Source organism: Bufo gargarizans, chromosome 4 (assembly GCF_014858855.1).
Source record: "Bufo gargarizans isolate SCDJY-AF-19 chromosome 4, ASM1485885v1, whole genome shotgun sequence".
NCBI lineage: Eukaryota > Metazoa > Chordata > Amphibia > Anura > Bufonidae > Bufo > Bufo gargarizans.
This window is the reverse complement of record NC_058083.1, coordinates 124,730,594-124,747,427: the sequence shown is the minus strand read 5'-3', so window position 1 is coordinate 124,747,427 and position 16,834 is coordinate 124,730,594. Positions and strand designations below refer to the sequence as shown.

The 16,834-nt window shown below is 49.4% G+C and overlaps 1 protein-coding gene across 1 annotated transcript in view; it reads left to right on the top strand.

The window, feature by feature from the left end:
• The first annotated feature begins 11,640 nt into the window (after positions 1-11,640).
• HPS3 (HPS3 biogenesis of lysosomal organelles complex 2 subunit 1) overlaps positions 11,641-16,834 on the top strand; it is a 69,662-nt gene continuing 64,468 nt past the window's right edge. Inside the window, exons 1-3 of the mRNA XM_044290986.1 lie at positions 11,641-11,779; positions 11,860-12,196; positions 16,172-16,642. Of these exons, the coding sequence (XP_044146921.1) occupies positions 11,980-12,196; positions 16,172-16,642 (688 nt within the window). The 5' untranslated portion in view covers positions 11,641-11,779; positions 11,860-11,979. The remainder of the gene's footprint in view (positions 11,780-11,859; positions 12,197-16,171; positions 16,643-16,834) is intronic.

The following is a 16,834-nucleotide window of genomic DNA, read 5'->3' as shown; positions in this document are numbered from 1 at the left end:
TATAAAATACTCCTGTATCGTGCGCCTCCCCTTGTCCCCATGGTGCCTAACAATGTGCCAGTAAAAAATGCCCTTGAAACAGAAGAAACGTCCAGCACGTAGTATGTTAAAACGCTGCATCATCTTTATTCCATCGTAGATACAGTCAATGTACAAAAGCAGTGGTCATCACCTCCCATCAGACCGACATGTTTCGAACCAGACGGTTCTTAATCATGATCAGTATAAAATGCCCCCATAATGTGGGCCAGTATATAAGATAGGGTCACCAGTAGATGCCCCCATAGTGCTCCCCCCTTCTCCATAGTGCCCATGTGTTCTAGCATATAAGATAGGGCCCCCATAGTGCTACTCCCCCTCCATAGTGCCCCCCATGTCTGCCATCATATAAGATAGAGCCCCAGAAGATGCCTCAGTGCTCCTCCCCCTCCATAATGCCCCCCATGTGTGCCAGTATATAAAATAGGGCCCCAATAGTACTCCCCCCTCCATAGTGCCCCTATGTGTGTCAGTATTAAATAGGGCCCCCTATAGTGTTCCTCCCCCTCCATAGTGCCCCAATGTGTGCCAGTATATAAAATAGGGCCCCAATAGTACTCCCTCCTCCATAGTGCCCCATGTTTCAGTATTTAAAATAGGGCCCCCCATTGTGCTCCTCCCCCTCCATAGTGCCCCCCATGTGTGCCAGTACATAAAAGTGTAAATAAAAAAGTGTAAAGTGTAAATAAAAATAAAGAATACCTTGAGAGATAGATTCTTTGAGGACAACCATACTTTATCCCCAACCTGAAAGTTTACCCCCTTGGAACGTCTCCTATCGGCCTTGAGTTTTTGAGAACTTTGAGCCTTTTTTAGGTTTGATTGAACCTGGGCCCAAACTGTGCACAGTTCGGAGGAGTGTTTATCCGCTTCAGGGTTAGAGGAGGAGATGGACGACCCAGAATGAAAACGGGGATGAAAACCATGGTTACAAAAGAAAGGGGAAACCCTAGCAAAAGAATTAACACGGTTATTCAAAGCAAATTCAGCCAACGGAAGGTATTTAACCCATAATTGGGTGGTTGCCGGTGCCAGATGTTGTTCAGCCTTAATGAGAGCCGAGATATCTTGGGTTAAGGCTGCTACGAAGATATTTGCTGGTAGGATGGATTCAGGCGGTGCCTCTGTAGGCTGAGAAGCATGGAAGCTCTGAGATAATGCATCAGCCTTCACGTTTTTACTTCCAGGCCTGAAAGTAATGGAGAAAACGAGTAAAAAACAGTGCCCATCTAGCCTGACGGGGATTAAACCTCTTAGCAGATTTGAGAAACATATGGTTCTTATGGTCAGTGCCAACAGTTACACAATGCCTTGCCCCCTCCAGAAAATGCCTCCACTCCTCAAATGCCCACTTAATGGCCAGCAACTCCCGATTCCCTATGTCGTAGTTCCTCTCGGTGGAAGAAAATTTTCTGGAAAAGAATGCACACGGTCTCAGGTTAGTTAGACTAGCAGAACCTTGTGCAAGGACTGCTCCTGCGCCGTCCTCAGACGCATCCACCTCCACAATAAAAGGTCTCTCCTGATCTGCCTGGATCAGAATGGGAGCGCTACTGAATGCCTTTTTTAGTGTTTCAAACTAAGTAATGGCCTCAGTAGACCAGTTCTCCAAATCCGCCCCTTTCTTAGTAAGGTCGGTCAACGGTTTAGCAATAACTGTAAAATTCTTAATAAATTTACGGTAGTAATTGGCAAAACCTAAGAACCGTTGTAAGGTCTTTAAGGATGAAGGCCTTACCCATTCATTAATAGCTAGTACCTTACCAGGATCCATCTTGAAGGCGTGAGGGGTCAGGACATGCCCTAGAAACAGTATCTCCTGTACACCAAAGACACATTTCTCTTGTTTAGCAGACAACTGATTCTCCCTCAACACCTCTAATACTTGTCTAACATGAGACACATGAGATTTTAAATCAGGAGAAAATATCAAAATATCGTAGAGAGCTACCTAGTACTAAGGAATGAGCAGAGAATAGTAAGGAAAAGGCAAGGTCAAATACCAGGAGACAAACGAAGTACAACAGGAGTCCGCAAAGAGTCGGCAGGTGGAAGCCGGGGTCAGGATACCAGGAAAGATGCGCAGTACAGGAGGAGCAGGCAAAGGATCGTCAGGGAACAGGATCAGGTGACTATTCAGTAGTCCAACAAATAGCCAGGAACCTAGAATTAATAGGCAACCTGTGGCCAGCAGGCTGCCTGTATTTATAATGGGGTCTGAGGGTCATGTGACATGGCCAGCGTCACATGACCGACAGATAGACAAGTCGAACACCGAGTGATCAGCTTGGCGCTCAAGGCAGACCTAGGAGCAGGGAGCCTCCCAGCTAACAAAGCCGCCCTGGGAACGAGGCCAAACACAGATCCTCGCTCCCGAAGCTAAGCAGCAGGTCTGTGGCTGATGGTAGCCCGAGTGCGCCTTTGGCGCCCCGTGACAGTATTCATTCCAAAAACAGGCCTGCTTAGGAGTGCTGTATTGTTATTTATGGTCACTACCTCCCCGAGTTGGGAGTGGGTAATTGCCGCTCGCCTGCTGCCTTCCTTGGAATCTTGTGCTTTAATAACTTGACCCACCCTCTCTGGGTGTTCACAATTAGGAAAAAAAAGTGGCAAGGCAACAACAGCCATTCAGATTTCAGCCATTGACCTCCCTTGGGTGTGGTATCCCTTTCTCAAGCTCCCTTTCCGGCATCGAACCCTGATTCCCCATTACCCGTGATCACCATGGTAGGCGCAGAAAAGAACATCGAAAATTTATAGGGCAGACATCCAAATGGATCATCACGGGGACATGCAATCGCCCAGAGGTTATCTAGAGTCACCAATGCGGCAACAGGGCCTCGCCCCTATGTCAGATCAGCAGGCCCTTGCTCTAAATGTTTTTGAGGGTCACCAGCAGGCCATCAATCATAATTTTTCAAGGGTGTGTATGATGCCCTCCTTTATATGTAACAAAGGGTGTATTGGAGTGTCGGTTCCTTGTAATTTTTGGCCGCCCTTTCACTTTGTGCATAGGCTTTATAAGTGTAGGAGTCCCACTACCTGAACTATTGTACCACATTGTGAATGAGGCCCTCCTTTATGTGATATATAGGCTGTGTCGGAGTGCCTCTTGCTTGTAATTTTTTTGCAGCACTTGCACTTTATATACAATTGAATATATAGTAAAAAAAAAAAAAAAACTTTTCCCGTTTAATAGTTGACATTTTTTTTTTTTTTACGGTTATTACAAAAATAAATAAATAAAAGAAATACACCACCTTAACCGCTAAGGTGGCCATCCTTTGCAGGATTCGCCCCTGCTTCTTTTAACTTGCTTCTACCTGGTTGCCTCCAGGCCGGTTTCATCTTCCTGGTACGCCCAAGCCACTGTTGTCATTGTGTTCATAGCCACTTAGATCTTTGTCACCAGGGTACAGTCGGTGGTCTTGTCTTGTCACAGTGTCTCCCCTGGTTCGCCCAGGGTACGGTACATTCCTGGTACGCCCAGGTCCTCGTCCTTTTCTCTTTCTCTGATATGGGGGTCTCGGCGCACCTTTCCGCTGCCTTGTCCTTGTCTTTTTGTACTGTCTAAGGGGCCATTCTCCGGCTGCTCCCCTAGTTGTTCTACACTCTTTTTCCCCTGACTCACAGGTTCTCCATGTCAGTCTGCCGCCCTTCGTGGGCCGCCGCTACGCGCAGCCTCTATCTCATGACAACGCGCCATTGCTCCTTTCACCCACCTGGTACGCTCAGGTGGTCTTCTTCTGTCAAATAACCGGTCAGATACGCTCAGATTGTTTACTTGACCTAGGGGTGCGCCCCATCCTGGCCAGTTCGCCTGGTTCTAACAGGTATGGGGTCATCCTTTATTCTGCACTCTCAAATTTCGCCTGTTGCTTTTATTTTCAGGGTTTTCCCTATTTCCAGGTTCCTATCGGTCCGGTACAGGTAAATTCGCACTGACTCCGTCAACGAACCCCTTGGGTCAATGTTCACAGTTTAATTGGTTTCTTCGTCTATCCGGCTAGGTTAGGTTCTGCTAGTCCGTGTTACAGGTTCTATTTCGGCTCAACTATGTCTTGGGCCTCGGATATAGATGACTCTCTGTCTCCAGATAGCCTATCTGTCTCCGGGTCGCTCATGTCAGGACAAGCGGGTCCATCATCCTTAAGGAGTTGGACCATTCCGAAGTTGCTGGTAGAGCTTAATCGGAGAGGCATCCCGCACCCAGCCACCGCCAGAAAGGCAGAACTATACAAACTCCTCATGATCAACACTAGCGCTTCTGTGGTGCAACCGGAGACGTCTTCCATCCAGCTATTACTGGTACAGCTGCAGTCTACCTTGAACTCGTTGGTCGGCTCTGTAGCTGACGTCCGGGCGAGGGTGTCAGAGCTGGAATCCTGGCCATCCGTGGCGCCCCCGGCACCCATCCCGCTGATCGCACCGTCCACGTCGGTTTGGCTGGCACCAGGTACGCCCAGGCCCATTCCCCAGGTGACCCCCTTGCATTTCATTCATTCCTGACAATCTCAAGAGAGACATTCTGGCAGGGAAGGACGTTAACCTGGCATCGATCCTCATTGCCGCCCAGGAGGTGCCCGAGAACAGGGTGATCAATTGTGGGGATGTGTCTGTGGTCCTCAGGGCCAAGGACTCAACCGCAAGTTGTCTATTCCTGAGTTCGTCTTAGCATTTAGCCTCTTCAGAGACATTGTCTGCACCGCACAGCCTGAAAGGAGAGAAGAGCTGGACAGCTACTTGTATCTGGTCACTGACCTGGGTCACAAGTATTGTGGTTCAGCCTTCTACAACTACCATCGTTCCTTCTCGGCTAAGGCGGCAGCAGCTTTGGCACAATTCCAATATGTCACCAGCTGGGCCTCCATTGACACAGAACTCTTCTGCCGTCATTTCGCTGGCCTCAGGGCACCCACCTGCGCAATGTGCCAGTCTATTTTTCACTCGTCTGAATGGTGCCCAAATATTCCTCACCCGTCTCAGGACAGGGCTCTCCCGGGAACCTCCGCGTCTCTGCTGTCCAACCCCTCCACTGACAAGCTTGGCCGACCCATTGTCTACTTAGGAAGGAGTCAGATCTGCAACAATTTCAATTCGGGGGGTTGCTCCTATGCCAGTTGCAGATCTCTCCATGTGTGCTCCCTGTGTTTCAGAGCCCATCCGCAGTCCTCCTGTCCTAAAAAAGCAGACAAAGGATCCTGACTAGCCGACATTAACGTGGACCTCTTGGCGGCTCTCCTTCGGGATCACCACGATCAGAACTTCGTGGCATTCCTGTTGGCAGGCTTCTGGCAGGGGTTCCACACAGGGCTCATTACACTGCCACAGGTTCCCTGGGAGGGCAGGAATCTGCTATCGGCCACCCTGGACCCACCAGCAACTAGCGAATTGCTCCGGTGGAGAAAGGTTTCCTCATAGGCCCTTTCCTGCTAATCCTCTTTGCATCATGGCGCATCAACCCTATCGGCCTAGTGTCCAAGAAAAACACTAATAAAAAAAGGTTGATCTATGACCTGTCCGCCCCTCACGTTTCTGCTATTCCCAGCCTCAATTCCCTGATTCCATCGGAGGAATTCGCCATGCGGTACTCCTCCATAGACGACGCCATACGAGCCATTCTGTTGCATGGCAGGGGCGCTTGGTTGGCAAAGGTTGACATCGCCGATGCGTTCAAGCTCCTTCCCATCCAACCTCAGTTGTTGCGGTTCTATGGCATCGAGTGGGCCGGCCAATATTACTTTGCCAACAGAATCACGTTCGGCTCCAACAGTAGCCCCTGGTTATTCGACCAGTTTGCCAAGGCGCTACATTGGATCTTGGTCCATCACGGTGGCCTTCAGACGGTCATCCACTACCTAGATTACTTTCTGGTCGTTGAGGGCCCACAGGGCGGATCTGGCATTCTCGCCGTCCTCCTTAAGATGTTCGCCAGTCTAGATGTTCCGGTCGCCCAGGTCAAGACTGAGGGTCCCGCCACTAGGGTCTCGTTCCTTGGCATCATCCTGGATTCTGTCAGCCTGCAGGCCAGCCTCCCGGATGAGAAACTCGCTCAGTGCCGAGAGGTCATTTCCCACGCTGCCTCCTCTGGGTACCTCACTAGGGTCGAGTTGCAATCTCTTCTGGGCCGGCTTAATTTCGCCTCTAGGATCATGCCCCAGGGAAAGACATTCGTGCCGAGGCTACTCCAGCTTCTTCCCTCGGCACCCGAACAGGACAGCGTCATCCATTTGGACGGAGAGGCAATGGCAGACCTGGCCATGTGGGAGTTGTTCCTCTCCCAGTGGAACGGCATCTCCCTCTACATCCCTCCGTGGTCACCCTCCTTCCCGACTATCTTTTCAGATGGCGCCGCATCCTGCGGTTACGCAGCCATTTGGGGTCCCCATTGGCTGGTTGACCGTTGGCCCATGTCCATCCTGGAGGATGCCGAGTCCATCCGCACCTCCTCCCTGTTGGAGTTATACCCCATTGTCGCTGCTCAGGCATGGGGTCATCTCTGGGCTAACTCACCGGTGCTGTTTGTCACGGACAATCAGGCCCTAGTCGACATCTTGGCCAATGGTAGGGCTAAGTCTCAAAAGATCATGGCTCTATTGCGCCAGCTGGTATGGCTTGCCCTGTCCCACAATTTCCATTTACATTTCAGCCACATTCCGGGTCAGCAAAACGTAGCGGCTGACGCGCTATCCCGGTTTAATTTCACCCTCTTTTTTCAGGTCATGCCGGAAGCCGATCCACTCAGATGTCCCACCCCGGCATTCAGTTTCCTGACAATGGGCCAAATACTCTCGTCTCCTCGGCAAGAGACCTGGCACAGCAGTCCCTCGCCCCAAATACAGCCAAGAACTATCAATCAGGCCTGAGAACCTACCAGGAGTTTTCAAATCTGCACCCGAAGGGTGGCCTAGCGGACATCCCATACATCATGGCCTTCATTGGCCATTGTCATCACCATTTGCATCTCTCATACAACACCATCAAGTTATACCTGGCGGGCGTCCAACACCACGCCATGCTCCGCAACCCGGGGGGGGGCTCCATTTTTTCTGCGCACAAGGTCAAGGCCACCTTGCGAGGGGTCCAGAAAGGTAGGGTCAATCCCCCGTCCCGTAGACAGGCTGTCACAGGGGAGATGTTCCGGAGGTTGTCTTCAGCCCTGGATGGTGCCCCTTTTGGGCCCTTCTCCAGCTTGGTCTTTAAAGCTGCTATGTACTTTGTCTTCTACGGGTTCCTTAGGCCAGGCGAATTCACTTGCAGTTCTGCGGGGCGTTGCAGTCTGTACAAGGAACAGCTGGTGCGGAACCAGGAGACCATTATACGCTTAAGTTAACATCCACTAAGACAAGCCAAGATAAGATAAGACAAGCCAAACAGGTTCCCCGGTTGAGGTTAATTTTTTCCAGTCTGGCAATGAATGGTGCCCGGTACAAGTCTTTGGACAGCTCATGCACGCCATCCATGATGCTCCCCCTCACAGCCCACTGCTACCACATCTCAATGGCGCTCTCACCTCCACGCAATTCATCAGCCATATCCGTACTCTTGCCGCTGGCTTGGGGTTTGACCCCGGCTCTATATCTGGCCATTCCATCCGCGGCTTCCGAGCACAGGGTCCCCGCTCATGTCATCCGAAGAATGGGAAGGTGGCGCTCGTCTTATTTCTCCAGGTATATACCTAACCCACAGGTAGAGATTTCGCAAGCCTTTCAGTCTCTAGTGTTATGAGGTAATAAAATTCTTGAATTAACTATCTTGGTTTCCTTTTTGCCCCTTATAGACTGCTCTCGTACCCGGCTCCAGGCACACCTCAGCCGGTTTAGGTTCAAGGTGGGCACGCATGCCCGAGTTCATATTTTACCCACGACCACAAGTTTGTAAGGCTGAAGCTCAGCCTGCATTTGTGGGAGGGGCTTAAGCCTTTATAAGCCCCTCTCTCCCTCACCTGGTAGGCGTTCCGGTCTTGATTTTTATTTTTTGCGTATTTTTGTCAGTCTGTAAAAGTGGCGTACAACTCGGACAACATGGTTCCCAGCAGCGACCTGGGAGTCCAAGATGCATCCAGACATCGTCCCAATGCTGTTCCCAATCCATTTTGGTGGTGTTTCTGCCACTTTCTGACTTTTTCCAATGGACCAGGCACCCTTTCTCTTCAGAGCAGGGGATGCCTGGTTGTCTCCCAATGACTTCCATTATACTCAGGTGCTCAGCCAAGCACACGAATATAGCAATGTGTTTAGGCCGAACACCCGAGTACTTTGGTGCTTGATCATCACTAATATACTCACCTATTTTAAAAGGCCCCAGAGACTCCAAAACCTAAGCAAGAAGCATCACTCACCAAACACTGCCATGAAGACCAAGGAACTCTCCAAACAAGTAAGGGACAATGTTGTTGAGAAGTACAAGTCAGGGTTAGGTTATAAAAAAAATATACAAAAATCTTTGATGATCCCCAGGAGCACTATCAAATCTATCATAACCAAATGGAAAGAACATGGCACAACAGTAAACCACCTGCCAAGAGACAGCCGTACGCTCCATAGAGTTGGACTTTATGGCAGGGTGGCCAGAAGAAAGCCATTACTTTCAGCTAAAAACAAAAAGGCACGTTGTGAGTTTGCGAAAAGGTATGTGGGAGACTCACAAAATTTATGAAAGAAGGTGCTCTGATCGGATGAGACTAAAATTAAACTTTTCGGCCATCAAAGAAAACGCTATGTCTGGCGCATCACATCACATCACCCAAAGAACACCATCTCATAGTGAGACCTTGTGGTGGCAGCATCAAGCTGTTGGGATGTTTTTCAGCAGTAGGGACTGGGAAACTGGTCAGAGTTGAGGGAAAGATGGATGGTGCTAAATACAGGGATATTCTTGAGCAAAACCTGTACCACTGTGCGTGATTTGAGGCTAGGACGGAGGTTCACCTTCCAGCAGGACAATGACCTCAAACACACTGCTAAAGCAACACTTGAGTGATGTAAGGGGAAACATATAAATGTGTTAGAATGGCCTAGTCAAAGCCCAGATCTCAATCCAATAGAAAAACTTCACAAGCACAAACCATCCAACTTCAAGGAGCTGGAGCAGTTTTGTAAGGAGAAATGGGCAGAAATCCCAGTGGTAAGATGTGGAAAGTTCATAGAGACTTATCCAGAGCGACTTGGAGCTGTGATTGCCGCAAAAGGTGGCTCTACAAAGTATTGTATTGACTTTATGGGGGTGAATAGTTATGCACATTGACTTTTTCTGTTATTTTGTCCTATTTGTTGTTGGCTTCACAATAAAAAAATAAAAATAAACATCTTGATAGTTGTGGGCATGTTCTGTAAATTATATAATGCAAATCCTCAAACAATCCATGTTAATTCCAGGTCGTGAGGCACCAAAACACAAAAATACTTTTGCAAGGCACTGTAAGTGAACTGAAAAATAAAAAAAGTTATGGCTCCAGGAAGGCAGGGAGTAAAGAATAAAAAAGGAATAATTGCAGGGTGCATAAGGAGTTAAAGAGGACCCCTTCCCACTCCCCATGTAATAACAAGTCTGGAGCATCTATTCTTATGGCTCTATGTTGTGCCATTTCTTTATTATTTCTACTAGAAGTTATGAATGAATTGCTAGCAGTCTGCAGTAAGGGTACAGAGGGGTGGTAACCAGTTGAGGTGTGTGTACCTGTACAGTCTGAAAATGGCAGCTCTGATTGGATAGAGTGAGTCTGTGCAGGTACACCCCCCCCCCCCCCCAACTAGTTACCACCCCTCTGTACCCTTACTGCAGACTGCTAGGAATTTATTCATAACTTCTAGTAGAAATAATAAAGGAATTGCACAACATAGAGCCATAAGAATAGATGCTCCAGACTTGTTATTACATGGGGAATTCATGAAGCTATTAAAACAGACATGTCAGGAGTGGGGAGGGGTCCTCTTTAAAGGGGTTGTCCAAGTTATATTTATTGATGACCTATCCTTAGGATAGGTCATTAATATCAGATCGAGTGGGGCATGACACCTGGCACCCCAACCAATCAGCTGTTTGAAGAGAAGGCGCGCCGTGCCGGCGCCACCTCCTCTTCACTGTTTACCTTCGCGCCGTTGCATCTGCAGCGGTGAGCAGGTGTAATTACACCCTCGCCGTCCCATTCATTTCAATCGTACGGATCGCTCCATTCATTTCTATAGGAGTTTGAGATAGCCGAGTTGTCAGCGCTCACCTATCTCTGGAATTCCCATAGAAATGGAGTGGCCATATGGATGCCCAACCAGCCGCTCCAGTCATTGTAGGGGGTACCGGGTCCCCCATTCTTTTGATTGGTGGGGGTCCCATCAGTAGGACCCCCACCGAACCAATAGTTATCCCTTATCCTGTGGATAAAATAATTTAATGTAATCGGAATACCCCTTTAAAGCTGTGGCTGAGAAGAAAATGCCCCCACAGCCAAAAGCCGTTGCTCCGTGATCCTCATCGCTGCCTCCCATTGAGATGTATTGGAGGCATAAAGGGCACAGGCGCTGGTGGGTTCTTGGGTGCGGCTGTTTGCGCCAAAATTACGCTGTAAGACTACTGTGTAAACGGGCATTAGATCTGGCAGAGAACAGCCCGCTGAAGCTCTGGCAGCTCCGGCTGGCAGTGTGAAACAGGCTTTAGAAGGATCCCATGGCAGGACATGGCTGTGCTGGGTCTCGGCAATCAGATGTCCTCTGGAGGTCAGTTTCCCTGCAGGAAATATTCAGCATTACATAGCGACCTTTTTTGTATGAGGAGCCCGAACAATGGCCCCCTCCAGGAACAGAATTCTCTGGGCTTCGTTCACACCTTCATTTGGAGAATCGGCAGGCTTGGTCGGCACAGAGCAGCCTGCCCGATCCTCTACTTACCGGTGTGCACAGCGCCGTACATTGTATAGTGGCTGTGCTTGGTATTGCAGCCCAGGATTGGTCACTTGAATGGGACTGAGGCCATGAGACCAATGAAGGTGATGTTATGGCCTAGGAGGAGGCAGCAGAGTGCCCCAGCCTTTATCTATGAGTCCCGGACAAGCCCTCTACCTGTCACCGGGGTTATGTTGTCCTGAGGGCGGTATATGGTAATGTCAGACACCTTGGATATGGCGGTGTGTAATAGTTTATAGAAAAGCACACTTTATTAGGTGCAGTGTGCACCGGCGGACAGCCGCCCAATGTACTGTGCCTAGGGAGAAGGCGGTCACCCAGGTAATGCCCCCCAGGTGCCCACACATCTAGCAGTATAACTTATACAGGGACTGCAGTAGTTTTGGATTCTTGTCATGTGGTAAGTACATATGTGTGCAGACACCATTACTTCACATGACAATGTAGAACTCCTTCAGTCTGTAAGTCTATGGTCATCTTGTCACCTCATCAGCACACTGGCCGCCATATTGTCTATATAGTGACCTGTTTGTCCTTACAGTTCCCCTATAACATATCATTCACTGAGGTCATTTGTAACGTTTTCTATTGGCTTTCCCTCAGGACACGTCGGTCTAGCCGCTCACCCCAACTTCTTTGCAGTTGTGGGCAGCAAGCGTCACACACCCCTCTTCTCTCTCCCACAATGGACTCGCCCGGTCCCCGGAGCATGTGATCTGGTAATGGGCGTCACATGCTGGGCAGGGAGAGGGGGGGAGGAAGTGTCGGGCAGCAGTTGTGTAATGTTATTATAGCGGCGGATATACTGAGGGACTGGCATTAGGATGAGGAGGGGGGCGCAGGTAAGACTTCTGATACTGGCACCTTATGCCGGGAGAGGGCACTGTCAGGAGTAATAGTGTGTTCCTATGTTTATGTGCAGGGCAGCGGAGGACTACTCTTCTCATCATCCATATGGATCTCAGCAGCTTCATTCTCCAGTGTGGCACAGCTGAGGACTGTGATGCCCAGTAGTGGTGGCTCCAGCCTGTAGTCAGTGACCATGGTGCAGCTGTACAACTGCCACCCCTTTGGGTCCCAGAGGATTGTCCCCACCAAGCAGGCGCCGGAGGTGTTTTGCTGTGGCCGGGACAGCGTGTTTGTGACCTGCGCTGGTGGCTGCAAAGTGGAGGTGTTCAACGTGGGGCAGGAGCTATGCCACCCCCTCTGCAGCTTCAACACGCTGGGCAAAGTAGTGCACATGAGCTACAGTGATGTCGGTAAGACCCTGCGCCAGTCAGCTGCTGGTAAAGGTGGCAGCATGTTTGTATTGGTTGTGGCGGTGCTTTCAGACCCTAAAACAACTCTGAGCCCTCCGATGAAACTTCTCTCTCCGCCGCTTCTTTGTAATACGGGCAGCTTAGAAATTTTGGCCTTTAGTAAAAAAATAATTCAATTTGACTTTCTATATTTACAGGGAAAATATTAATTTCCAAGGGAAGTAGGGATCAGCACCCTCCGGCACGCCAGCTGTTCTGAAACTACAATTCCCAGTATCCTCCCTTCACTTCAGTGGGAGTTACAAGAACAGCCAAACAACGGTGCATGCTGGGAGTTGTAGTTTGTAAGCAGCTCGTGGATCTGTCCGGGATATTTCATGAAAACATGGTTATGATTAAAGGAGATCTCCACGATTTAACAGTTGATGACCTGTCCTGAGAATGGGTCATCGGTATCAGATCAGTGGGGTCCAGACACCCCAACGCCTGCTCATCAGGTGGTCGGTGTTGGAAATAAGCACCATGAATAGGATCAGCGCCGCACAAATCAGCTTCTTTCCGTTAGACACAATGGCGGACTTGTTTCTCTTATAGTCGTAAAAAGAGTTGCAAGTGCCTTTTGTAACTATCCATGTGGCAGTGTTTAGTCGCACGGCCAGTTTGACAGCGTCGTTGGCGATAGGGCAGAGCGGGGGCATGTCAGGGGCCCCACCAAACACTTACGCCAGGCGTAAATGTTGGTGAGAAACGACTCCATCCAGGGCCTGGAGTACTTTTTATGCCAAGTGCACGGACTGCCATAGATTCATCTAATTTATGACGAGGCGCATGCGTAGGGGGGAATCCAAGACCGTCGTAAAAAGCTGGCCTTAAAAAAAGGCCCCCAGTGGCTGTGCAGTTTCATTGCTATTTCCAGCACCAGAGCTACTCCCAAACACCTGATTGGCATGATGGTGGACCCCCGCTGGACTGATAGGTCATCAAGTGTTAAATCCTGGAGAACCCCTTTAAGGGGAGAGCTTCATTGTGAAGCAACTTTACAGTTTTAGGCTACATGCACACGAACGTTGTTTGTTTCCGTGTCCATTCATTTTTTTTTTTTTTTGGCGGATAGGATGCGGACCCATTCATTTCAATGGGTCCGCAAAAAATGTGGACAGCACACCGTGTGCTGTCCGCATCCATATGTCCCTTCCATAGTCCCGCAAAAATAAATAAATAGAACATGTCCTATTCTAGTCTGTTTTAGGCATTGTTACAATGGATCTGCAAAAAAAAAAAAACGGATTGCATAAGGATGTCGGACCGCAAAACACATGTAGCCTTAAAGGGTCACTAACTTTTCACAAAACTTTTGATATTTCATAGAGACATATCACAACTTTTGATTGCTGAGGGTCTGAGCACTGAGACCACCACTGATCCTTAGAACGAGGGAGACAAGCGTGTGCATATCGCGTTCTTTCTCCTCGTTAATGAGGACGGAATCGAGACAGGTCCATAGACTTCTATGATGCCTGTCTCCTGCAGTGAGGAGAGAGTGCTATATGCTGTCAGTGCTCAGACCCTTATCAATCCAGGGCTCCAAATGGTGACCAAAACGGTCACCAATGCGCCTTAAAATTTGCAGATGGCGACAAGACCGCTGCGCTGCTGCCCAGCCCAGTATCAGTTAAAGATGCTAGCACAGTGGAGAAGGAGGGAGTCCCTCCCTCCCTCCCCACTGTGACGCGGCGCCACTGCCACCAATGGGAAGATAGCAGGGAGGAGGAGGGGAGGAGCTGTGGCCACTGCGCCACCAATGGGAAGATAGCAGGGAGGAGGAGGGGAGGAGCTGTGGCCACTGCGCCACCAATGGGAAGATAGCAGGGAGGAGGAGGGGAGGAGCTGTGGACACTGCGCCACCAATGGGGAGATAGCAGGGAGGAGGAGGGGAGGAGCTGTGGCCACTGCGCCACCAATGAATGTAAAACATATTAATGCAAGTATAGGCAGCGGTATCACAGACCCGGCCCCAATAACAGGGCATGCGATACGCGTCAATTAACACCTCAGGTGCCACAGCTGTTCAATTGCAGAGCAGAGCTCAGAGCCAGGGAGTAAAAAAACCTCCCTGGTTCTGCGCTGCGATTGGACAGCGCTGCTGTCGGGGAGAAGGAGAGACACTGGCGTCTCCTCCTGCTTGCTCTGAATGTTGAAAATACCGGAAGCCACAGCAGGCGAACAAAGTGGCCCCCAGGAATAATAGTAAGTGCACTTAGATCCCTGGGCGCCGCTCTATGTAGCCTGCTACTAAGTTCATATTCTTTGGACCCATGAAAGGTCCTCTTTAATTACATTCATTGGTGGCGCAGTGCGCCCCCCCCCCCCCTTAGTATTAGTATAATTGGTGGTGCAATGCGTCCTCCTAAACCCCTCCGGCCACCCCCCATTATTAGTATCATTGGTGGCCACAGGCCCCCCCCTCATTGTTATATGGTGGCCACAGGGTCCCCTCCCCTCCATTGGTGGCAGTGGCAGATTACACTGCTGGGGCTCCGATCGGTTACCATGGCAGCCAGGATGCTACTGAAACCCTGGCTGCCATGGTAATCTCCCTGCTGCTGTGTGCACTATGCACAGGGCAGCAGGGACAGTGTTAAGTCCTAGTCTCCCTAATACAGCTCTATCGGGGTGAATAGGACAAGGGATGAAAAGATCCAGGTTATAGCCCCTAAGGGGGGAAATGGTTATTAAATAAAAAGTAAAAAATAAATGGTAAAAAAAACACCAAAATACTAAAAGTTTAAATCGCCCCCTTTCCCAATTTTACATATAAAATTTACAAACAATAAAAAAAAACATATTACATATCGCCACATCCAAAAAAGTGTGAGCTATTAATATATAAAAATATATTTCCACTCTGCTGAAGGCCGTAACAAAAAATATCCAAACCGCGCAATTCGCCATTTTTAGTCACCTTGTCCCCCAAAAGATGTCACTGGATGTGAGAGGTATGTGGTGCTGTATTCTCCTATATGTAGTGCTGGCTCACTACTGTGACCTCGTCTCATCTTCTCCGTCAAGTCCTTTTTTAAATTATATGCATTTTAAAAGGGTTCTGCAGTTTTATAGCTCATCAGCATCTGATCGCCGGGGGTCTGACACCCGGGACCCCTGCCGATCAGCTGTTTGAGAAGGCAGCAGTGCTGGCAGTAGTGCCGCGGCCTTCTCGCAGTTTACTGCAGGCCCAGTGACGTCACGACTAGTATCACTGGCCTGGGCGCAGCTAAGCTCCATTCAAGTGAACAGAGCTTAGCCCCTGGGCCTGCGGTAAACAGCGAGAAGGTTCGGCACTACTGCTAGCGCCGCTGCCTTCTCAAACAGCTGATCGGCGGGGGTCCCGGATGATCTATCCAGAGAAGGATTTCAGTTGAATTTATTAGATTTTTTTTTTTTTTATACCCTATACCAGGCGTCAGCAACCTCCAGCTGTTTTGAAACTACAACTCCCAAAGGAAGCTTGCTGACCTCTGCCATTGATAATACAAACATTGGGGGGAGTTTATCATTCTTAGGCTTTTTAGGCATAAAAAAGTTGCAAATCCTGTGTCTGTGACTTTAGAAACGCCCCTTCGCCCAAATTTTGTCACAATTTGTGTTTCTATGCCGCCCTCAACACTTTCTGAAAAGGTGTCTGGGAGGATGCAGGCCTGGCACATGAAGACAGACATCTGTAGATGGCGCACGGCCTGCCGGAGAATGCACCATATCTATGATGAGGCTGGCCCCTTGGCATAAATTGGGCGCTTCCTTGATAAATAATATTATAAAACCTTCACTTATGGATTAACCATACTCTGCAAGGGATCCCCATAGTGTGCCGTCATATGGTGGTCCTATGATCTCCGACTGATCCAAGGCCCCACTGTTCTTGGAGTGATGTGTGGTAACCCCCCCCCCCCCCCCCCCCGCTCTTGTCTTCTTTTCTAGGAGACTATTTGGTCACAATTGAAGAGAAGAATAACATTTCCTCCCTGCGGGTGTACGTGAACTGGAGATGTCAGACTGCGGGGAGCTCCCGGGTCAGCGTGCGGATGGTTGGCCTCCAGTTGGAATCTCTCCAAAGTGGAATCTCAAAGGACCAGATGGAGATCATAGAGATGCCGCTCTCTGACAACCCGCTGTGTCTGTCCTGCTGTCCTGTCCGAGGAGACCTTCTGGTCGGCTGCAGAAGTACGCTTGTGATATTCCATCTGAAGTACATTGCCGTCCATGAGACAGCAATGCTGGACTTTGACAGATTCTTGGTTTTACACATCAGTGGCATGGTGCCCAGCCAGCTGTGCTTCTGCTCCGGGCACATAGGTGTCTTAAATGATCTGGAGGTTTTGGTTTTTAGACTTAGCTCAGAGCCGCCAAAAGGAACCAAGACCACAGAGGCCGAAACATTGTCAGAAAAAGGTAGGAACTGAGAATTCTTGTGATTATAGGGCAATACTACATTTCTAGAACTGTAGACCATGTGCGGCAGAAGTCTGCCCGTGTGGCATCTCCCTCAATATCTTCATTGCTGTAAACCCTAGAGTGCAGTGTAAAGTTTGATGGACTCTAAGGCCTCATGCACATGGATGTATTTTCTTTCCATGTCTGTTC